At 47.1% G+C, this 23752-nt stretch overlaps 1 protein-coding gene across 3 annotated transcripts; it reads left to right on the forward strand.

The window, feature by feature from the left end:
• The first annotated feature begins 390 nt into the window (after window positions 1–390).
• Window positions 391–16611, forward strand: ST6GALNAC4 (ST6 N-acetylgalactosaminide alpha-2,6-sialyltransferase 4). Of its 3 annotated transcripts, none has more exons than XM_043989891.1 (6): window positions 391–529; window positions 1245–1308; window positions 10621–10809; window positions 11664–12076; window positions 12930–13037; window positions 13899–16611. In XM_043989891.1, the coding sequence occupies exons 2-6, from the start codon at window positions 1297–1299 to the stop codon at window positions 14086–14088; spliced, it is 912 nt and encodes a 303-aa protein (XP_043845826.1). In that variant the 5' UTR covers window positions 391–529; window positions 1245–1296; the 3' UTR covers window positions 14089–16611. The 3 variants fall into 3 exon arrangements, with proteins under 3 accessions (XP_043845826.1, XP_043845824.1, XP_043845825.1); XM_043989889.1 differs by lacking the exon at window positions 391–529 and adding an exon at window positions 691–823; XM_043989890.1 differs by lacking the exon at window positions 391–529 and having other exon boundaries at window positions 895–1308.
• The last annotated feature ends 7141 nt before the right edge of the window (window positions 16612–23752 follow it).

The following is a 23752-nucleotide window of genomic DNA, read 5'->3' on the forward strand; positions in this document are numbered from 1 at the left end:
CTTGCAGCTCTGACAGTCCAAGCCGGCCTCGTGGTGGGTTCGGGCTGGGCCGGGACTGAGTACGTGAGAGGCAGGCGGGGGCGGCTGCGGCCACCTCGGCTCGCTGGCTACTTAATGCAGGACCGAGAGCAGAGCAGGGGCACGGCGAGGGCGGGGAGGCGGCCAGAAAGCCAGAAGGAATGCCTAGCCCGGCTGCCGCAACAGGAAATGCCGAGAAGCCTCGAGCTATGCTCTCCGTGATGGGGGGAGGGGGTGTCAAAAGGGGAAGGGAGGAGGGGAGGGGAGGGGAGGGGGGGCGGCTGCTGACACCCAGCTTCATCAGCTTCCTGCCCCGCTTGCTCAGGAGTGGAGAGGGGTGGGGGGAGAGGAGGGGAGCGGAATTGGAGATAGGCGGGGCAGAGCCTCAGGAAACCGGACCGGATGGCGGCAGGCTGGGGAAAGCCAGAGCCCGCCGGGCCGGTGACCTCACAATTATTCAGTGAGCCGAGGGATGTTTACGGCCCAGAGGAGGAACCTGGGGCCCGGAGAGGTAAAGCGACCAGCCCAAGGTCACACAGCTGAGCCGCGTTGCGGGGCGGGGGGAGGAAGGACCCCGGGGGCGGGAGCAGGGGGCGGGGCGGGGCCCGCGCGGGACCCGGCCTCCCTCCGCCCCTCCCCCTCTCGGCGCTGCTGCAGGCCCCGGCCCCGCGGCTCCGCTGCTCCCCCAGCCCCCCGGGTCCCGAGGACGCCTTCCCCGGCTGCGGAGCGGCCCCGGCGATGGAGCTGCGTCCAGGAGCCGATGCCCAGCGGCCGGCGCGCTGCCCTCCTCCAGCCTCCCTGCCGGGTACGCGCCTGGAGGATGGAGATGGGGATAGGGATGGAGATGGAGACGGGGTTCCCTCCTCCCGGGGGCGGGGGTGGCCTCTTCTCCGGCTCCAGCTCCAGCTCCCGGTGGGCCGGCACAGCATGGGGCGAGGGGGAACAGATGGGGGGGTGCAGAGCTAGACTCCCTCCTTCCCCCCTCCCCCCGCTCCCGGACCCAGGCTCCGGGAGCCGCCCTTCATCCCGCGCCCTTCATCTCACGCCCTTCATCCATCCCGGATGATCCCATCCCCAGAGCGGGCAGGGGAGGAGCCCCGGGCCCTCGAGAAGGCGCCCCCCGTGCTTTCTCCCTGCCCTCTCCCCCCCACCCCGAAGCCCTGAGGCCTCACAGGAGGCGGGGGCGTGGCCGCCGAGCACCGACTTTCCCTCGGGATCCCTTTCAGGCCGATTGTCTCCGTGGAAAAGGAGGAGCTGCCGCGGCTAAGAGGTTAAAGAATGAAGACGGTGGTGAGTGAAGAAGGGGAAGGCGAGGAGGAGGAGGAGGACGGGGGCTTTCCGTGGCTGGCGCCGCCCGTGGGGCCTCAGTGTTGCCCCCTGGAAAATGGGAACGAGAAGGGGGGGGGATAGGGGAGAGGGAGAGAGAGAGAGAGAGAGAGAGAGAGAGAGAGAGAGAGAGAGAGAGAGAGAGAGAGAGAGGGAGAGAGAGAGGGAGAGAGGGAGGGAGGGAGGGAGGGAGGGAGGGAGAGAGATGGGGTCAGGATCCTAGAGCAGAAGTTCTTAACCTTCCATCTGTCAACTCGGATGTGAAAAAAATTTTTTTTTCCATTTTCATTTCCACTAACTTCTAGCTGAAATTTTAGCATTTCCTTCCCTTAGGGATAAAAAAAAATCCCAAAGAGTACACAAGCTTCACCATACTTCCAAAAAGGGATCCCTCGAAGACCTCTGGTCTAGGGAATGTGTGGAATCACATAGATTTGGAGCTTAGGGACCGTCTAGTCCAGAGCCCCTTATTTTACAGACAAGAGAACTGAGGCCCAGATTGTGGGGATGCTCACAAAGGAGGGGAGTAGCAGAGCCAGGACCTAGCTTTTCCCATAGACCACCCAAGCTCCATCTTTGGGGAGGGTGGTGGTGGTGGGAATGGTGCCCAGCTAGCAGGAGAAGCAAGGGCAATAGCTACTATCATTGCTGTTGTTATTAATAACAGAAGCTCACATTTCTATTGTGCTTTAGGTTACAGAATACTTGGACATATGTTGTCATTTGATTCTCACAATGACCCCTGGAAGGGAATCAGGGCAAGGATTTTATGGGTACCTGAGCTCAGTGAGGCTCAGAGAGGGTGAAAGATTTTTCTCAAAGTCACACAGCCAGTAAGTGGTAGACGGGTATCTGAAGTTCTGGCTTTTCACTCCAGGGACAGAGCTCTCCATCATGAAGCAGGGGGTGGCCCTAGAATGATTAATTTAAATCTGCCAGTCAGACTCCAGCTTTTCCTTAGACTACCTTAGACAATGGAGTGGCACAGGGGATAGAGTGCCAGGCCTGGAGTCAGGATGACTCCCAAAACAGGCCTCAAACCCTTACTCGCTCTCTGACCAGGCCAATCACTTAATCTCTGTCTTCATTTCCTTAACTATTAAATGAGTATGATAGGGACATTTATAGCTTTGTTAATATCAAGTAAGATAATATTTGTAAAAGCACTTCGCTTAGTGCCTGGAATAGAGGAGTCACTTAATAAATACCAGCCTGCCTGCTTCCTTTCTTCCTTCTTTCCTTCTTAACTAGATGGGGTTATCAGGCTATTTCCTTACTGTGGCTTTTCAGTGGGAATTTTCTTTTCTTTTTTTTAATTTTTATTTATTTATTTATTGTGTGGGGCAGTGAAGATTAAGTGATCTGCCCAGGATCACACAGCTAGTTAAGTGTCAAGTGTTTGAGGCTAGATTTGAACTCAGGTCCTCCTGAATCCAAGGCCATTGCTTTATCTACTGCGCCATCTAGCTGTCCCTCAGTGGGGATTTTCAGTGGGAAGGGGAACATAGCTAGCACCTTGTCTTGGTCATTAACTTCTCTTAACCCCTCTTCCAGCCAGGTACTTAGAAAGTCATGATAACTAGTCCATGATCTCAATGATTATAAGACATTAGACAAAACAGATGTAACTGATCAGGACTTATTTATTACCTTTTCAGAAAATTAAAAGCAGGAATAATCACAGGAACCTGTATCTTATAGGATTTAGAGTTGGAAAAGGAGCTAAGAGATCATTTAGTTGAAATCAGCAGCAGCCACCAAAGGTTTGGGAACACCTGATCCTCAGTGACTACATGTGGTATCTTGGATATGGTAGCTTGTTCATGAATGAGGTGGCTTCGGGGATATGGCCTGGAGTCCCACAAACTGGAGGCTATCATGACAACCTGACATGTTGACTCAAAATTGGCCATTTACTAAGTCACACAGTACAGTGACACTTTGCTTGGAGGGAATGGGCCTTTCTGAGTTAAAACTAATATTTTCTGGGGCAGCTAGGGGGCGCAGTGGATAAAGCACCAGCCTTGGATTCAGGAGGACCTGAGTTCAAATCCAGCCTCAGACATTTAACACTTATTAGCTGTGTGACCCTGGGCAAGTCACTTAACCCTCATTGCCCCGCAAAAATAAGTAAGTAAGTCAATAAATAAATATAACTAATCTTTCCTTCAATCAGACTTTCCTGAATTCCCCTAAGACTCAGAGAAAAGTCACTTACCTAGTTTCATGGAGTAAGGATTAGAATTTATCCTTTTGAGCTCTTATTTTTTTATGGGACTAAATGTCAGTTTATGATTATAAACAGTAATGTAATAAACATTTATTTGGAGGCTTTATCTACATCTAGATCTGTCATACCTGTTCTTTATAGCGATATATATGTACAGATGCAATATTTGTAATATATATGTTTGTGTATATTTGTGTGTATACATATGTGTATGTATATACACACATATATACATATATATTATATGTATGTATACCCTGCTTTCTAGAAGATTATGGTCCATTTGGGGAATTTAGGACATATGCATAACAGGTAAAATGATTTAGTACCCACTGATTAATCCAACCAGTCAGTGCTACAGGAACTCAGGAGATGTATCCGGGGCAATCTGGGAAGGTTTCCCAGAAGAGGTGAGACAGAACTGTTCATAGAGGAGATGGTGACTTCAGAGGGGTGAAGAGTCAGAAAAAAGGAATGAAGGATTCTGCTAGCTAAAGAGTAAAGGGCCCAGCATGTGCCAGTTCTGTTCAGGGGGACAGTGAAGGGACCTGTGTGGTAGCACCTGCAGCATAATGGATAGAGACCCTCCCTCAGAGTCAGGAAGCCCTGGGTTGGTTATGGGACCCTGGTCAAGCCTTCCTCTCCAGGCAATTCCTCAAGACCATAAAAAAGACCTTGTTCCTGAGGAGTCAGTGGGAGGGTGACTTGCAGAGGTCACAGGGAAGTCCCTCTGTTCTCCAGGAAAATGTTTCCCAGTAGAGAAGGCACACTCACAAAAGGGCTTTGTTCTGCTCTCAACCTTACATAAATGCATTATTTAGACTCTTAGAACCTCAGAGTTTGAAAGTCTCCTCAGAGATCACGGAAGAAGGGGCAGCTAGGTGGTGCAGCGGATAAAGCACCAGCCCTGGATTCAGGAGGACCCGAGTTCAAAGCCAGCCTCAGACACTTAACACTTACTAGCTGTGTGACCCTGGGAAAGTCACTTAACTCCTATTGCCTCTCAAAAAAAAAGAAAAGAAAAGAAAAAAAGAGATCATGGAAGTAATTTTCATGTGTCTAGAACATGTCTGTGTAATCCAGGGTTAGGTAGATTGGAAGAGGAATCATTGTTTCCTATATATTGGTCACATCTGGAGTTGGAAGACCTCTATATTTTTCTTTTTTTCTTTTTTTTTTCCCTTAGTACTATTCTAACCTTGGGCAGGTCAATTCCTTCTCAGGGGCTGTTTTTGCCTCTGGAAAATCAAGGGGGTTGGCTTGATCAAGGGTTCATTACCTGGGGTGTGTGAACTTTTTAAAAAATTAAATGCCCCAGTGACTATATATATTTCAAACAAAATTGGTTTCCTTTTCAATGCTAGGTATTTTATTTTATGCATTTATGAACATTATCCTGAGAAGGTATCTATAGGGTTCATCATAATGCACATGACCCCTCTCCCAAATTAATTTCCTTGTAAATAATAATAATAATAGATAAGATTTATATAGCACTTACCATGTGCAAGGCACTGTGTTAAATGTTTTATAGTTATCATCTCATTTGAATCTCACAACAGTTAACCCCACTTTACAGATGAGGAAACTGAAGCAAACAGAAATTAAGTGACTTGCCTAGGGTTTACCTATCTAGTAAATGTCTGAGTCTGGATTTTAACTGAAGTCTTCCTGACTCCCAGCCTGGTCCCTTCCACCTCTGACATTCCAGGTTTTGTGATTCTCAAAGAGCCCAGGTCCGATCCCCAAAGCAGGCTATCTCTACAGAGTTAAGGGATCCTGGGAAGAAATGTGGTATAGGGGATACAGCATTGGATTTGAACTCAGGATCTGAGTTCAAATTCTGATTTTGTTTCCAGGACTACTGCCTCTCTGCACCTCAGTTTCTTCCTCTGTAAAATGAGGGGTTTGGACTAGAGATAATCTTTCAGGGCAGGCCTCTTCTAGTTCTGAATGCTCCCTCCAAGATCCCTCCCTGGAGGGAGGAGGGGGAGGTTGGGGAAGGTTATTTTTAGGTGTAGTCTGAGAGGAGGGAGAGGTCACCGATCTTATTTTGTGGCCTGCAGCTGGCTTGTCTGTACAACTAGTAGTTTAGCTAAAGGGACACACCCCTGGGTAGAAAGGCAAGTGGTTTTTATCCCTCTTCCCTACTGTGGGAGTTGAGGAGGGAGGGTGGGAAGCTTCAGTTTACTTCCTTTGCAGATAATAACAGGAATACTTCTAGGGGCATAGGCTTTAGAGCTGGAGGGGACTTTAGGGATCATATAGTCTAACGCCCTCATTTTACAAAAGTGGAGACAAAGAGTACCAGACTTGGCATCCGAGGACCTGGGTTCAAGTCCCAGCTTATCTGTGTGACCTTAGTCAAGTCCCTTAACTTTTCTGAGGTTCAGTTCCCTCATTCATAAAATGAGAGAGGACTAGACTAGAATGACCTCTAAGACTCCTTCCAGCTCATAATCCTTCTAGTAGTAGTAGTAGTTATTGTTGTTGTTGAGTCCTATTTGACTCTTCACGAACCCGTTTGGGGTTTTCTTGGCAAAGTTACTGGAGGGGTTTACCATTTCCTTCTCCAGTGGATTAAGGCAAACAGAGTTGTTGAGTGACTTGCCCAGGGTCATATAGCTAGTAAGTGTCTGAGGTCAGATTTGAACTCAGGTTTTTCTGACTCCAGGCCCAGCCTTCAATGTGTTGGACCATCAAGCTGTCCTATGAACCTTCATTGAAGTCCTCTTCCCATGCCACTGGTGCAGTGATCTGATTTGATTTGCCTAAGGTCACACAAGGAGTAAGAAGCAGAGCCAGGATTTGAACCCAGGCCTCTTGACTCCAGATCCTGTACCTTTCCACTATACCAATTTAATTAATCTATGCGTTCAGCGGATATTTATTGCCTATTGTAGCCCTGCAAAAATTTCAAAATCATTTGCTTTCCACATGTAGTCATGGACAAGACCAGCAGGTTTCAATTATTCAAGCCATTTCTTGATGTTCGTTGTGCTTCCCTCTCCATCCTTCTGGCCTTCTCACCCATTTCCTATCACTGACCTAGATCTCAGCCTTCTGGTAAGTGTAGAGATAAGGGTTGGCAGAGGAGTGGAGGCCCAAAGAGCCAGGGACACTGGCCCCAAAGGACAAAAGAACAGATTATTCACATTAAGTTCAACAAACATTGATTCTTTTATAAATTAATAAGTTTTATTGATCCCTTTTATTTTTAAAATCATTGTAATTTCTAGATTTAGGCTCCCCCTTCTTAGTAACAAAACACTGATGTTATATATATATATATATATATATATATATATATATATATGCCCTATTCTGCCCTTGACTTCCCTAATTCTCTTTGTTGTTGGATTTGGTTGGGGTTTTTTTGTGAAGCAATGGGGTTGTGACTTGCCCAGAGTCATACAGCTAGTACTGTCATGTCAAGTGGCGTCAAGTGTCTGGGGTAGGATTTGAACTCAGATCCTCCTGACTCTAGGGCCTGTGCTCTTTCCACTATGCCACCTAGTTACACCTGCCCTTCCATGCCACCCCCTTCCCCTTTGAAGAGAAGCAAGAGATGTTTTATCATCCTCGTCTCCAGGACTGTTAGGGATTTTTTTCTATTATGCTGTGATAGTCATTGTGTGTGTTTCATTTCTCATTGGTTCATAAAAATCTTTTTATATTTCTCTGAATTCCTCATTTTCATTTTTTTCACAGTAATAATCCATTCCCTAATGGGATGGCTGCCTACCTTTTTTCTTTTCTTTTTTTTTTTAGTGAGGCAATTGGGGTTAAGTGACTTGCCCAGGGTCACACAGCTAGTAAGTGTTAAGTGTCTGAGGCCAGCTTTGAACTCAGGTACTCCTGACTCCAGGGCGGGTGCTCTATCCACTGCGCCACCTAGCTGCCCCAAAATATTTTGCTTTTTTGAGTTTACTCTTTTTTTTTTTGAGGGGCAATGGGGGTTAAGTGACTTGCCCAGGGTCACACAGCTAGTAAGTGTCAAGTGTCTGAGGCTGGATTTGAACTCAGGTCCTCCTGAATCCAGGGCCGGTACTCTATCCACTGCACCACCTAGCTGCCCCCGGCTGCCTACCTTTTTTCCAGCTCTTTGCTAGCATGATAAGGGTTATATGAATATTTTGGTGTGTATATATATATGACCTTGTTTTCTGCTTTTGGGCCTACTTTGGATAAGTACCTGAGAGTGGAATCATTGACTCAATATAGTAGCAATAGTTTCATCAGTTTTCTAGCAGAGTTCCAAATTATTTTCTCTGTTCATGCTTATCACTACCTCATAGATTCTCCCTCTTCCTTCAAGATGCGTGCATCTCAGGCTCCACCTTCATTGTCATTGTTGTTGTTCAGTCATTTTGGTCATGTCAAACTCTTCGTGACCCCATTTGGGGTTTTCTTGGCAAAGATACAGGAGTGGTTTGCTATTTCCTTCCCCAGCTCATTTGACAGATGAAGAAACTGAGGCAAACAAGGTGAAGTGACTTGTCCAGGGTCACACAGCTAATACATGTCTGAGGCAGGATTTGAATTCAGGTCTTCCTGATTCCAGGCCGAGCACTCTATATATGCACTTTGCTACTTAACTATTGAAGCCTTTCTTTATCCTCCCTTCCAAATGACCTCTTAGTTGAACTTTTTATTTATTCTCTTTATGTTTATTCGGTATTTTATGCATTTCTTGTTTCTCCCATTGGAATGTAAATTCTTTGAGTGGAGGATTATTTCATTCATTATCTTTTCATCCCCAGTAGGTGGGTGTTTAATAAATACTTGGTGGATTCATGATTGGACCAATCTGGGAGAACTCTATGACCAGCATATTAGATAGAGTACCTACTTGTCTTTTTGCAGTCCCTCCAACTTGAGGAGTTTTGAGGTCATCTTTGCCAGTTTGCAGGGAGTGAGGTGAAACCTCAGCCTCTCAGAAAGCATTTAGTGAGCCCCTTGGGTGTGTACAAGGCCTGCTGCTAGACTTTGAGGTTTCCAAGACAGAGAAGACAGTTTTTGAGGTATGTGTTTTTTACTGAAGAGATATGGCATGTCCGTAGATAAGGAAATTTTAAGTAATTAAGAGGGAGAGAGCATTGAAAGTTGGGGGTGCTTTCAAGATAGGCCTTGTGTATGGGGGCGGCTCGGTAGCGCCCTGGATTCAGGAGTACCTGAGTTCAAATCCGGCCTCAGACACTTAACACTTACTAGCTGTGTGATCCTGGGCAAGTCACTTAATCCCCATTGCCCCGCAAAAAAAAAAAAAAAGATAGGCCTTGTATAAAAAGGCAACTTTTAAAAAATTTGAATTGATTTTTCAATTAATCAATATTTATTTCCTCTCCCACCCCCTCCGCATTTTGAAGATTAAAGAAAAAAAAAACCCTCCTAATAAATGTGCAGAAAATCAAGCAAAACAAATACCCACATAGTCCATGCCCCAAAATATACATGACTCATCCCACGTCCTGAATGTGCGCAGCCCATGGCTCATGGAAGGCAGCTTCTGAGTTGTGTTTTGGAGGAAGGAATTCCACATGTGGAGGACCCTGAGTGAGCCTTGGAGGTAGCTAGGCCTTTTAAGAGGAAGAGAGGTTGCATTCCAGGTAAAGGGGACAACCTATGAAAAGAGATGATGAGGACAGTGATGGAAAGTGGAATGGCATGTCTGGGGAACAGGGTCGGGCTAGTTTGGCTGCAGTGGACAGGGCTGGAAAGGAAAGTGATGCACAAGGAGCCTGGAAAGGTAGGCCAGAAGCCAGCTTGCTGGATTTGGAGTCAAGAAGACCTGAGTGTGTATTTAAAAGTACAAGTGCTAAGCCAGTAATCAAGGATGATTACATAACTATTCCTGGGCTTATCAGCTACCTGAAGAAGAGGAGACATAGAGAGGGCAATTGTGGAGGAGAAGGCATACACTTTGTAGTACCAGAGGCGGTGAGGTCATGAAGGAGAGTGCAAATATCAGGAACACTTGAGTTCAGATCTGGCCTTAGACCCTGACTGGACTTTAAAACCTCTGTCTGCCTCAGTTTCCTCAAATGTGAAATGGGGAGAATAATGGTGCAGTGGTTAGAGTGCTGGGCCTAGAGTCAAGGAGACCCTGCTTCCTGAGTTCAAATCCAGGCTTAGATACTTACTAGCCATGTGACCATGGGCAGGTCACTTAGCCCTGTTTGCCTCAGTTTCCTTATCTGTAAAGTGAGCTGGAGAAGGAAATGGCAAACCACTCTAGTATCTGCCAAGAAAATCGTAAATGGTGTCACAAAGAGTCAGACACAACTGAAAAACAACTGAACAACAAATAGCACTTATCTCTCAGGGTTGCTGTAAAGTGCTTGTTATGCTCAGGTACTTGTTTCCTTTCCTCCCTACTTCCATCCTTCCTTTCTTCCCTTCCTCTTTCACTCTCTTTCTCCTTTTCCCCTTCCTTCCTTCCTTCCTTGGGTAGTACTAGGACTAGTCAAGGGATGTTCTGAGGAGGTAGACTTTGACTTGATAGAAGATGTTAACCATACCAAACTAAGGCTAACAGAGGAATAGACTAATTTTTGTTTTGTGAGGCAGTTGGGGTTAAGTGACTTGCCCAGGGGCACACAGCTAGTAAGTGTTAAGTGTCTGAGGCTGGATTTGAACTCAGGTACTCCTGAATCCAGGGTCAGTGCTCTATCCACTGCGCCACCTAGCTACCCCGGAATAGACTAATTTTTAAGGTCGGGGGTTCCTTGTCTATGGAAGTATTCAGAAAGAGTCTGCTTAATTACCCAAAAGGGAAATTTAGCATAGAGGATAATCCCATAGTGGGCTAGAGCTTTAGACAAGATGACCTCTGAGGCCTTTTCCAAAGGAAATAATGTGTGATTCTAAGATTCTGTGCTGCTCACATTCAGCGACACTAAAATCTTGTGAGACAGTGATTCCATGATCTTGTGATTCTTACACTCTCTCTGATCTCGAGCTTGGAAAGTCTTAGGAGAACTCGAGTAGGGGATTGCCTCGGTACCGCCTCCTGCTGACTGCTACTTCCTTTTTCCCCCCTCCAGGGCCGACTCTTTTCGATCCCACTGTGCCTCTTGGTTCTCATCGTCTTGTATGTGCTCTTCTGCAATCAGTCGTGTATGCAGCTGTGTTGGAAGGCATGCCTAGCCTCAAGTCAACCTCGAGCGAGACTCTGGCCCACAGTTCCTGGCCCCCTGCACTTTCAGGGTTACAGCAGTGTGCCCGATGGCAAGGTGGGTTGATTCCATGGGTTTGTTTCCATGCCTCTTTAAGAAAACCCAGGGCTGGGGTGAGCGATAAGATTCTTAGCCCTCCTGCCTCAGGATCCCCTTCTCCAACACCCATTGAGAAGCTTATACTCCAATGAAAATAAGACAGATGAAAGGTTTAATTCAATCCAATAGATAGGACTTCTGGATACCTCCTGTTTGCCCATTCCTCTGTCAGACACTCTGAGAAGGGCTATCAGAGAAAGAGGAGTGGTGGAATGTTTTGGTTGTTTACTATAAAGAAATACAATGATCCCTATTATGGGATTATTTAAGTATGAGCACTCTCTTCTTGGAAATAGTGAAATACAGTATCTCTATTGCTAGATATAGCTAAATGTGATGCTTCTTCACCCGAGGGATGAAGGTTGACAGATGGGAGAAATCTCTTGGTGCTAAACTGACATAATTATCTGAGGTCTCTGGAGATAGCACTCACCCAATAAGTATTTTATGAGTGTGGGGGACTGAGGAGGCAAGGAGGCTTGAATTCTGGCTGTCCATATTACCCGTGATATAATTCCAAAAGAATTCAAGAAAATAAGGTTCCTTTGGGTATTTCACAATGGTGATGTGGGGCAGAAGGCCTTGGCTGAGGATATGGAAGTAAGAGAGGGATTGAGAAAGGTGTCCTGGCCCATGAGGCCAGGTCACTGGTCAGATTGAGGGTGGGAGGTCATACAGGCCTCCGCTCCTTGTTACAAGTCGTCCTCCTTAGTGTTCACCTCCCTCCAAGTGTCCAGAGGGTCATCAGCCCTGGACAGACACCAGATGAAATCCTGGGAGATCCTTCAGCCCTATGAATCTTTCTTCTGCAGCCTCTGGTCCACAGCCTGTGTCGTCGCTGTGCCCTGGTATCTAGCTCTGGTCAGATGCTCGGCTCTCGCTGGGGACCGGAGATTGATGGAACGGAATGTGTGCTGCGCATGAACCAGGCACCCACGGCGGGCTACGAGGCAGATGTGGGGCACCGGAGCACCTTACGCATGGTGTCCCACACCAGCGTTCCCCTGTTGCTACGCAACCAGTCCTACTTCTTCCAGCAAGCAAAGGACACTGTGTACGTGGTCTGGGGTCCTGGGAAGCGCATGAACCGGGACCAGGGTGGCTCCACCTACCGAACCCTGCTGAAAGTCAAGGAGATGTACCCTGGGCTGCAGATCTACACCCTCACTGACCGCATGATGGCCTACTGTGATGAGGTTTTCCAGAATGAGACCGGCAAGAACCGGTGAGCAAAATGGCCGCTTGCTCCAAGTTCCCCGATCTCTGCTTGTAAGAACATCATCACCTCAGTGTGGAGGGGTTTGGGATTAGACTAAGTTTACAAAGCACCAGAGGAGAGAACCAGGACTGATTTATTAGGAGTTCAACCAAAGATGATGGGTTGAGTGGGAAGTCAGCTGGCCTGGAACCTTGGCTCTGACTAGTTGTGTGACCATGGTCAAGTCACTCATTTTCTTAGTTTTCCTCATTCGTAAAGTGGGGCTTATAAGACTGCTGCTACTACCAAGGTCTCCCAGGATTGGTAAGAGGGAAGTGCTTTGTAAATCCTACAGTGCTTTATCAATGTGACTTACTTACTACAGGGAGGCAGACTGTGACCAGTGCTTTTGACTCACAGTGTAGTGGGTAGTGATAAAAATAAGAATGTGACCGCCCAGTGAGGGAGGTTTGTGTCGGTGTTGCTGTCCCCATTTAACAGACCATGAGCCCGAGGCCCGGAGAATGGAAGCGATTTGCCCAGGGTTGCCCCATTGTCAGAGTTGGGATTTGAGCACAGGTTTCCTGGCTTCAGGCCCAGGCCTCTTGCCCTGGCACCCTGAATCCATGCTTGAGGCCTGCTTGTCGAGGGGTGGCCTGGGAGGCTGGAATCAGTGACCTCTAGGGTCCTTTCTGAGACTTTACTTCTCTGAGGTCTGTAGGAGCCATAAAAATCGGCAGAGGGAGGTAACGACCCCTGGAGAGGTGGGCTGTGGTAGAGAAGGACGTGGGGTCAGTTCAAGTGGAATAGGTTGACTTGGAACCTTGGGTTTGGGAGGATGAACAGCACTGATGGGTGGCCTGGTTTTTGCCTTCTTCAGAATGAAGTCGGGCTCCTTCCTGAGCACGGGGTGGTTCACCATGATCCTAGCCATGGAGCTGTGTGAGGAGATTGTAGTCTATGGCATGGTTAGCGACAGCTACTGCAGGTATTGTTGGGAGGCTGGGGTTGGGGGAGGTAGTGTCAGCAATGGGAGTGGGGGAGCCTTGCCCAGAAGTCCCATTGGCATGTCCCAGGCTTCCTGCTTGGTACCTGAAATTTTGAGTGAAGGCTGATTTGGGCTGGGATTCCCGCTCAGCAGAAAAATTGTGCCTTTCCCAGGAATATGAGGGTACCCAGGTGGAGGGTGGGGGATAGGGAGACCTCTTAGGGTCCCCCAGGTAGGGGCAGCTGAACTGTGTTATTGCCCAGCATCCTTGGAATGCTATTCATGTCACTCACAAGCCTTTATTGAGTCCATTAGTTTGGGGACTAGAGCAAAAAAGAAGGCATCCCCCGACCCCCCTGCTTTTTATCTCTCTAGGTTCTTTCAAGGTTCAGGGAAAGGGATTGTTCATTCTCTATACTCCTCAGAAGGGTGGAGTTGAGCATGGAGATAGTAGAGCAGGTTTACGTAGGTATTTGAGCCCTCCCTATCATCCATTCTGCTACTTCTTGGGCCCCAGGATATTTTTTTCCTAGGGATCAAAGCAGACTTAATCCCTTGGAGTGGAATTCAGGGTCGAGTAGCCCACTTCTCCTTCGTTGTCCCTCTGTGACCATACTCTCCTAGAGCAGGGATCCTTAATCTGCTCAGCGTCATGAACCCATTTGACGGCCTCTGGAAGCCTTAGATTTCGGAGTATCCCTGAGAACACTGAGGCAAGGCCCCTGAACACAGTGAGCAGCTTAGCAAATGTTTGTTCATAATGATGAGGGTGGTGGCAGCCAAGGCAGGGAGGGAGGCAAGCTTCCGCCTCAGCCAGAGCTTGAATCAAGCCTGGTGACAAGACTTTCCCCTCCCTTGCAGAGAGAAGAGCCCTCCCTCCGTGCCTTACCACTACTTTGAGAAGGGCAAGCTGGATGAGTGCCGCACTTACCTGGTTCATGAGAAGGCACCTCGGGGTGCCCATCGATTTATCACTGAGAAGGCGATTTTCTCCCGCTGGGCCAAAAAGAAGTCCATCATCTTCACCCATCCTTCCTGGCAGAGTGAGTAGGCCCCCTGAAGGACCGAGTCATCCTCGATCCAGACAGCAGGCCTGGGCTGGCCCATCGCACTGCCTATCTCAGAGCACAGCAGAGCCTGGCATCCTGCACTGCCCCACTGGCCAAGGGAGTAGGAGGCTCTCGTGCTCCGTGGGATAGACGGACTGGAGGGTTTCTGATTTATGACATTCCTCCAGTCTCTGAACTCTGAACCAAACTGGGAGAAATAAGGGAGGCTTTTGCCCCCTCTCCCACAGTAATTTTTTTTTCCTGTTTTTAAGGAAACCTACCTTGAACTTTTGGAAGTTGGTCATTTACTTGAACTTGGAATCCACTGGGATCCCAAGGGGACTTGTGGACACTACTGGGGTCTAGAGGAGGCCGGTGCTTTGGTGTTAGGGCCTGGTCTGGACCCTCCCTACTCTCTCCCAGCGTCCCAGAGGTCCTGAGGGCAGGGAATTGGGCTTCTGAGATGGGGTGGCTATTAACTTGAGTGAACAAGCATTCTGCAGCAGAAGGAGCTGGCGGGGGTGGGGCCAAGGAGACAGAGTCCCCTCTTCTCACTGGCTTCTTCTCCCATCTCCATCTCCCTTCATCAAGAGGGGCATCAGGAAACCTTAGTGTGACCTTGAATCTGGGTCAGGCAGAGGTCAAAATGGGCACTTTTTTGTGTCTCTTCACCAGCATAGTGGGATTTGACTCCAACCAGGAGAAAACTCAAGGGTTATCTCCTCTAGGAAGCCTGCTTTGGTGCCCCCACGTTCCCCCTACTCCCCAAGTCTCCTCAGCTCTTGCTTCGTGTCCCCCTTTGTCCTGGAAAGCAGAGTAATTAGCATTAGGCCTACTGGCTTTCCTTGATGGGCAATTCAGATAGGTGGCTGGAAGGTCCAATAAGAGCAGGTTACCGGATGTTGAGAATGCTCACTAGGGAGCAAAACTCTGTAGGTAGCAAGACAGGCAGCTTTAAAAACTTCTCTCCCTCCCCTCCCCAGGGTCATAAGGTCACAGGACTTAGAGCTGGAAGGAACTTAGATCTTCTAGTGCAGCCCTCTCCTTTTATAGCTAAGGAACTAAAAAAGCTTAGTGTGACTTTTCTAAGGTCACACAGCTAGTAAATGGCAAGAGGCAGGATTCAAACCCAGGACTTCTGACTTTATCATGGGACCTCAAGGAATCCAGCATTCCCCTCAGACTGCCCAGTGGTCAGAGAGGCACAGGGGATAAAAATTCTTCAGTTGAGGGCACCTCCTTCCTGATGAATAATTCCTGTAATGACGATAGCTGATACCTGTGTCATGCTGCAAAGCACTTGACACTCATCATCTTGTTGGGTTTTTGTTGTTGTTGTTGTTTGTTTTGTTTTATTTCTTTCTTTTTTTTTTTTCATCGTCATATTGTCGCCTCACAACAGCCCTGTGAGGTAGGTGCTGTGAGCTAGGTCTCCATTTTACAGATGGGGGAACAGAGGCTCAGAGGAATACAGATAAGGCCCCACACCAGCCTCACATCATCCAGCTCCCACAGCCAGTAAGTTTCAGGGATGGGGCTTTGAACCAAAGTCAGTCTGACTGCAAGTCAACCATTCAGCTCATTCTACCAGCCAGTCTCTTTGGGAAAGCTCCTAACCCCTGGGGCCAGCATACCTGTCTCTGGAGGTATCATAGGATTGAAGCTAGCAGGGCTCTGAGGTATGGTCTGGTCCCACCCTCTCATTTCATACATGAAGAAAGTTGGCATCATACAGGGGAAATGACTTTCCCAAGGTCCCACAGCAGAACAGCAGGTCAAGCCCAGTGCTCTTCCTCCCACAACTCACTATGGACCATCAAGGCTTCCCGGGCTGTTGTCCCCTGGGAACTACACAGTCAGGGCTGCTTTGTTTGGCCAAGCATCCCGACATCCTGATGTTGCTGCTGTTTAGACTTGTTGTTTCCCTTGCTGTGGGCCTGTAACTGCACCCCAGACTGTGTGGGTCAAGGGGTACCACATAGCATTTGGGGTTCAGATTCCTAGTATGAAGAGCCCAGTTCCCTGCGGTGAAAATGAGGCCTCAAAACCCCATGATAAAGAATTCAGTCCCTGACATGACACTGCTAAAAAGGACCTTAGAGATCATCTAATTCAACCATCCCTCATTTGACAGATGAGGAAACTGAGGCCCGAAGTGACTTGCCCAAAGCCACACGGGCAATGTGTAGCAGAGCCAGAATTTAAACCCAGGTTCTTAGACTTCAAAGCTAGTGTTCTTTCCAGTGTATACCACAGCTGCCTCCACCTCCTCACCCGTGTTGACCCAGGAAGTGCTATTCAAATTCAGAAGCTCTCTCAAACACGTGTATGTCCCAGACAGGGGCTAAACTCCAGCCACCTCCCATGAAGGGGAAAACTCTGGAAACTTCCCAGAAGCTGACTTCGTCAGTCAATCAGACCAAGAGCTGAAAGGATCCCTTTGATTTACCAGTGTCCCCTCCCTTGAGTTACAAAGTGTCCTTGGATCAAATACCAAAGCGATTTGTCAATAAAGTCACTTTGAATGCTGTATGGTCTTGGTCTTGGTGAAGAAAGGGGTGGAGAAGGGATCTGAGTGCCAGCCCCTGAGGGGATAAGGCCCAGGTAGAGGATTCTTCGGGTGGTGAGGGAGGCAGGCCCTGGTGGCTCAGACAGTCAGTTAACAAGCAGGCAGTGTGCCAGGTAGGAACAGAAGGCACGAAGACAAATAGGAAACAATCCCTGTCCTCATAGACAAAATAAATACAAGGTAAAGGGTTTTTTTTTGGGGGGGAGAGTCAGAGAGAACAGAAGGTGTTATTGGGGAAAATTCCTCCACAGATACTGTGCAGGGATGGAAGAAAGATCCAGAGGAAGGTGAGGGAGTGGGGTGTAGGGTTCTGTCTGGAGGGAAAAGTCGCCATTGGGGTTTGAGCAGCAATCTGTAGCCCTCCAGATGTCCTGGCATCTCTGAGCAGAGGGGCAGCGGGTGGGCCGATGAGGCAGATAAGACTGGAGCTAACCCTTATTCTAGGGTTACATTGTTTTCTCCCACTACCTAAGCAGAGGAGAGGAATGGCCCTGGGGTTTTACTGGTACCAGGAACTCAGCACTGTAAGAGTCCTGGGAAGCTAAATCATTTGCCCAGGGTCCCAGGCAGGATCAGAGATTTTCACAGTGCTAATACCAAATCTCTCCCCAAGTCCTGGGCCTTTCCTAATAGTTCCCATTTGTATGGTGCTCAAGGGTTTGCAAAGTGCCTTTTGTTTGGACCTGTTCTGGGGTCCAGATCCATCTGACTTGCATTGGACTTACATTAAGGCCAGCAATCAGAACAATAACACGGCCATGTGTGGGGCTTTCAGGTCTGTAAGGCGTTTTACAGACATTGCCTTATTTCGTTCTGTGAGGCGAATGGTAGTTATTCCACCCGCCACCCACCAATAATATTTTTTTTTTTTTAATTTTTTTAGTGAGGCAATTGGGGTTAAGTGACTTGCCCAGGGTCACACAGCTAGTAAGTGTTAAGTGTCTGAGGCCAGATTTGAACTCAGGTACTCCTGACTCCAGGGCCAGTGCTCTATCCACTGCGCCACCTAGCCGCCCCTACCACCAATAATATTTTATAGACAAGGAAACAGGCTGAGCTGAGTAAGGTGACTTGTGTCAATTGGGATTTGAAACCCGGTCTTCCTGACGTCACCAGTCACTTGGGAGGCAGCTTGGTGTAGTGGACAGAGTGATGGACTCAGAATCAGGAAGACCTGTGTTCATACCCTGGACACCAGTTGTGCAATCTTTAAAAAAAAAAAATTCTTTTAAATTTTAATTTTTTTTCAGTTGTGCAATCTTAAGGAAGTAGCAACTTCCCTAGCCTCTCATAACCATGGGGTTGTAACAACCTCTACTTCCCAGAGGTGTGAGAATCAAGTGAGAGAAAAATTGTAAAGCACTTCTGCACGGTGCCTGGTGAATAGTAGGTGCTATATAAATGTTATTATTACTTAACCTCTTTTTTATTTTTTTATTTTATTTTTTTTGTGGGGCAATTGGGGTTAAGTGACTTGCCTAGGGTCACACAGTTAGTAAGTGTTAAGTGTCTGAGGCCGGATTTGAACTCAGGTACTCCTGAATCCAGGGCTGGTGCTCTATCCACTGCGCCATCTAGCTGCCCCTCTTTTTAAATTTTTTTCTGAATAAAAGTATTTTATTATTTTCCAGTTACATGTAGAGATTCTTCCTTCCTTCCTTCCTTCCTTCCTTCCTTCCTTCCTTCCTTCCTTCCTTCCTTCCTTCCTTCCTTCCTTCCTTCCTTCCTTCCTTCCTTCCTTCCTTTCTTTCTTCCTTTCTTCCTTTCTTCCTTTCTTCCTTTCTTCCTTTCTTCCTTTCTTCCTTTCTTCCTTCCTTCCTTCCTTCCTTCCTTCCTTCCTTCCTTCCTTCCTTCCTTCCTTCCTTCCTTCCTTCCTTCCTTCCTTCCTTCCTTCCTTCCTTCCTTCCTTCCTTCCTTCCTTCCTTCCTTCCTTCCTTCCTTCCTTTCTTTCTTTCTTTCTTTCTTTCTTTCTTTCTTTCTTTCTTTCTTTCTTTCTTTCTTTCTTTCTTTCTTTCTTTGCCAGGCAATGAGGGTTAAGTAACTTGCCCAGGGTCACACAGCTAGTTAGAGATAGTTTTAAACATTTGTTTATATAGGATTTCCAATTTCAAATTTTTCTCCTTCCCTCCTCTCTCTCCCCCCCTCCCCTAGACAGCAGGTAATCTGATATAGGTATATATATATCTATATATATATCTATATATCTATATATATATAATAACATTAAACATATTTCTGTATTAGTCATGTTATAAGAGAAGAATCAGAGCAAAAAGGAAAGACCTCAAAAAAGAAAAAACAACAGCACCAAAAACAAAAGAAATAGTATGGTTCAATCAGCATCCATATTCCACAGTTTCTTTTTTTTTTTCTGGATTTGGAGAGCCTTTTCCATGATGAGTCCTTTGGAACTTTCTTGTACCGTTGAATTGGTGAGAAGAATCTAATCTATCACAGTTGATCAACACATAATGTTGATGATACTATGTACTTCTGGTTCTGCTCATTGCACTCATCATCAGTTCATGCAAGTCCTTCCAGGTTTCTCTGAATTCCTCCTGCTCATCGTTTCTTAAAGCACAATAGTATTCCATATACCACAACTTGTTCAGCCATTCCCCAATTGATGGGCAACCCCTCAACTTCCAATTCCTTGCCACCACAAAAAGAGCAGCTATACATATTTTTGTACATGTGGGTCCTTTTCCCTTTTTTATGATCTCTTTGGGAAAAAGATCCAAAAGTGGTATTGCTGGGTCAAAGGGTATGCACAGCTTTATAGCCTTTTAGGCATAATTCCAAATTGGTCTCCAGTAATGGTTGGATCAGTTCACAGCTCCACCAACAATGCATTAGTGTTCCAATTTTCCCACAGCTTCTCCAACATTTATTATTTTCCTTTTTTGTCATATTAGCCAATCTGATAGATGTCAGCTGGTACCTCGGAGTTGTACTTAACCTCTTTTTGCCTCAGTTACCTTATATGTAAAATGGGGATAATGATAGTACGTACTTCCCAGGATTGTTTTAAGGGTCAAATGAGATCACAACTGCAAAGCACTGGGGCAGCTAGATGGCGCAGTGGATAGAGCACTGGCCCTGGATTCAGGAGTACCTGAATTCAAATCTGGCCTCAGATACTTAACACTTATTAGCTGTGTGACCCTGGGCAAGTCACTTAACCCCAATTGCCTTACTAAAAAAACAAAACCAAAAAAAAAACAAAACCAAAAAAACAAAAACAACTGCAAAGCACTTAGTACAGTGCCTGGCACATAGTAAGCATGATCTAAATGTTAACTATTATTGTTTTCACTACACCAAACTAGTCCCACCAAGAGCTGTGACTAGAAATTCAGAGGGCACTGAATTGAAGGGAAGCCAAAAGCAGTTGCCATCCCACAGGAGCCTGAAAGCAATAGAGTTTAGCACCTTGTTAGCAAGAGCCATTAGTTAAAAATGGAAGCTACCAGATGGCGCATTGTGGCATCTCTTCATCCCTCCCGGCACCGTGTCCTGAAAGGGGTATGTCAGTGCGTCCATGGTCTTTGCTACCCCGCTCATCTGTAGCTGAGAATGCTCTTTGACACTCTTTCCTGGGTGAGGTTTATGGTACTTGCCTGTGGGCACAGTTTCCTAGTTACAGCTCTCCCCACTGCCTCCCCACTCTACCAGGCTCCCTGGCACATTAGCTTACCCTCAGGGGTTAGCTTTGCCTTTTTGCTCTGACTCATCATAGTGAGCCCGATAGCTCAGTGAAAAGCTTGTTGATGACAATGATAATGAAAAGTTGGCAATTTCTCTCCCATCCAACCTTCCTTGCCAACACACACACACTAAAGTTCAGGCACCAGAGGCTGTTCTAGTCTTCTCTATGCCAAACTAAGCCACTCAAAAGGCTGCCACATCATAGGAAGACCTACCATCAAGTCTACTTGTTGCAGCTGAAGCCTGGCCTGGGGTTAAGATTAGGATGGTGGGGGAGAACTATTGGGGATGCTGTGGGGGTGGCAACCAGAGGCTAGAGGGAATGATCCCTGGGGACAGGGAGGGAAAGGGGAAGGCGTAGGATCGCAGGAGGGGCAGGGGTGGTGGTGGGGAGAGTCACCGAATCTAAGCAGCTAGGGTTCATTGATTCCTAAACTAAGGTCCTTTCTGACTCCCATACTGTGTTTCAACATTCTGTGCTAGGGGTTAAGTGACTTGACTAAAGTCACACAGATATTAAGATCTAGGACTTGAACTCAGGTCCTTTGACTTCAAAGCCAGCTTTCTGCTCTGAGGTTCCTTTCAGCTCTAACAGGTATTTCCTCAATTTAGTCCTATTCCTCTAATTTGGAGGTGGGCTTGTCCCTCACCATTCCTTACCAATGAGCAATATTCCCATTTCTCCACTTCATTTCTCCACTTATTCTGCAGTGCAGTGACACACGGCCTCCTCCTCGCTGATCCCTGAACAAGGCACTCCATTGCTCAGCCCTGGACCTTTCCCCTGGCTGTCCCCATGCCTAGAATGCACTCCCTCTTCATCTCTTCTCATCTCTCCCTCCTGGCTTCTCTAGCATCCTTTAAGTCCCGGTTAAAATCCTACCTTTCTGGGGTAGCTAGGTGGCTCAGTGGCACTGGCTTTGGATTCAGGAGGACCTGAGTTCAAATGCGGCCTCAGACACTTGACACTTACTAGCTGTGTGACCCTGGGCAAGTCACTTAACCCATTGCTCCGCCAAAAAAAAAAAAAAAGATATTATAAAATCCTATCTTTCTACAGGGAGCCTTTCCTGATACCCCTTAATTCCAGGGCCTTCCCTCAGTTGATAGTTTCCTATTTATCATATCATATATCATATATCATAATGATATATCATATCCATCCATCCATCTATCTATCTGTCCTGTTTGTCCATTCTTATTTTCATGTCTCCTTATTAGATTGTGAGATCCTTGAGGGCAGGGACTGTCTTTTAGCTTTCTTTGTATCCTCAGCACTTATCACAGTGGCTGGCGAATAGTAGGTATTTAATAAAGGTTTATTGGCTGACCGACTTCCCACTCTAAAGTCCTCAGGCCCTGGACTCCTGTGAAATGGCCTGGCTTGCTCCCTCTGTATTCTGTGCCTTTGCCTCAGTTCTCTCCAGTTCACTGGGAACTTTGGATGGCATTCTTCACATCCTCTTCCCCTTCAGGGACCTTGAAACAACTCTGGCTGTGGGAGAGGAGGGGGAAGTAAGGGGTTCTGGCCATATGGACAGAATTGTGAGACCAGGATGGTGAGTTAAGGAACACTGGTCTCCCTTCTCCACTGGAAGTCTCTTAGGGTCTTGATTTCTGTCTTTGGCACTTCACCCTTCAAGGACTGGTGTGTCATGTTTGCCATTGGCTATGAGATGCAGGGGAAGGGAACAAGCATTGATTAAGCATCTACTATGTACCAGGAGCTGTGCTGAGTGCTAGAGATACAAAGAAAGGTAAAAGACAGTCTCTGTGCTCTGCTAAGAGCCTTACAAATATCTCATTTGATCCTCATAACAACCCTGGTGCTACTATATTCTCCATTTTACAATTGAGGAAACTGAGGCAGAGATTAAGTGACTTGCCCGTGGTCACAAAGTAAGTGTCCAAAGCCAGATTTGAACTCCAGGGACTGGATTTGAACTCAGGTCTTCTTGACTCCAGGCTTAGCATTCTATTCATATGTCTACACCTAGCCAGGGGACAAATGCATCCTGAAGAAAGAGGCTTCTTCTTCTCTACCATGTGGGACTTCTGGGTTTAGCCAGAAGAGCCTCCCTGCTGCTTCCTGCCACCTTGTGGATCTGGTTGGTACTGTACTGGCACAGTTAAAGGGAGAGGCCTGAGACCACCCATTTAGAGCTGGGAGGGGCCTTAGTGGCCACGTAGTCCAACTTCTTCATTTCATGGAAAAATTACAAATCTTTTTTTGTTTGTTTTGTTTTGTTTTAGTGAGGCAATTGGGGTTAAGTGACTTGCCCAGGGTCACACAGCTAGTAAGTGTTAAGTGTCTGAGGCCAGATTTGAACTCATGTACTCCTGACTCCAGGGCCGGTGCTCTATCCACTGCACCACCTAGGTGCCCCGTTTGTTTTGTTTTGATGTTTTTATTTTTGGTGGGGTAATGAGGGTTAAGTGTCTTGCCCAGGGTCACACAGCTAGTAAGTGTCAAGTGTCTGAGGTTGGATTTGAACTCAGGTCCTCCTGTTGAATCCAGGGCTTTATCCACTGTGCCACCTAGCTGCCCCCTTCTTCATTTCATGGACCAGGAAACTGAGGCACAGACCATTGAAATGACTTGTTCAAGGTTACATAAGTAGCAAGCATCAGAACTGGGATTTGAACCCAGTTGACTTCAAACCCAACACTTTCCCTTTTACTCTGTACACTGAGTCGTGGACTCTGGCCACAGGTTTCTGGCCCTGGGTCACCCTTCGTTGTTGGAATCTTCACTGGAAACTTCTTTCAGACCCATTTCAGAAGCCATAGGGTTGGAGATGGAGGTAGGGGTGGGGAATGGAAAAAAGTTTTAAGCCTTTCCAGAAACATCTAAAAAAGTTAGATTGGGGTGGGGGGCAGCTAGGTGGCGCAGTAGATAGAGTACTGGCCCTGGAGTCAGGAGTACCTGAGTTCAAATCCAGCCTCAGACACTTGACACTTACTAGCTGTGTGACCCTGGGCAAGTCACTTAACCCCAATTGCCTCACTAAAAAAAAAAAAAAAGCTTCTCTACCGTCCTCACCCAAGAGGTTACATGGGTTGTATCAGAAGAGAGATTTGAACCCAGCTCCTCTGACTTCAGATCCAGCACTCTCTCCACTCCACCCTTAACCAAACTCCCTCCTCCTTTGTCTCATAGGAACAGACACCGGCTGTCCTTGAACCGCCTTCCATCTTGTTTCCCTTTGCGTGACAGCAAAGAGATGCCAATAGTTGGGAGTGTGTTGTAGTGGGAAGAGTGTTGGATATTGAATCAAAGAGCCCACGTTCTCATCCTGGCTCTCCTACTTATTTCCCAAGTGTCTTAAACCCTCTGGGCCTTGGTTTCCTCATTTGTAAGATGAAGGGGTTGTACCCCTTATGGTTCT

This window comes from Dromiciops gliroides, chromosome 2 (assembly GCF_019393635.1).
Source record: "Dromiciops gliroides isolate mDroGli1 chromosome 2, mDroGli1.pri, whole genome shotgun sequence".
Lineage (NCBI taxonomy): Eukaryota > Metazoa > Chordata > Mammalia > Microbiotheria > Microbiotheriidae > Dromiciops > Dromiciops gliroides.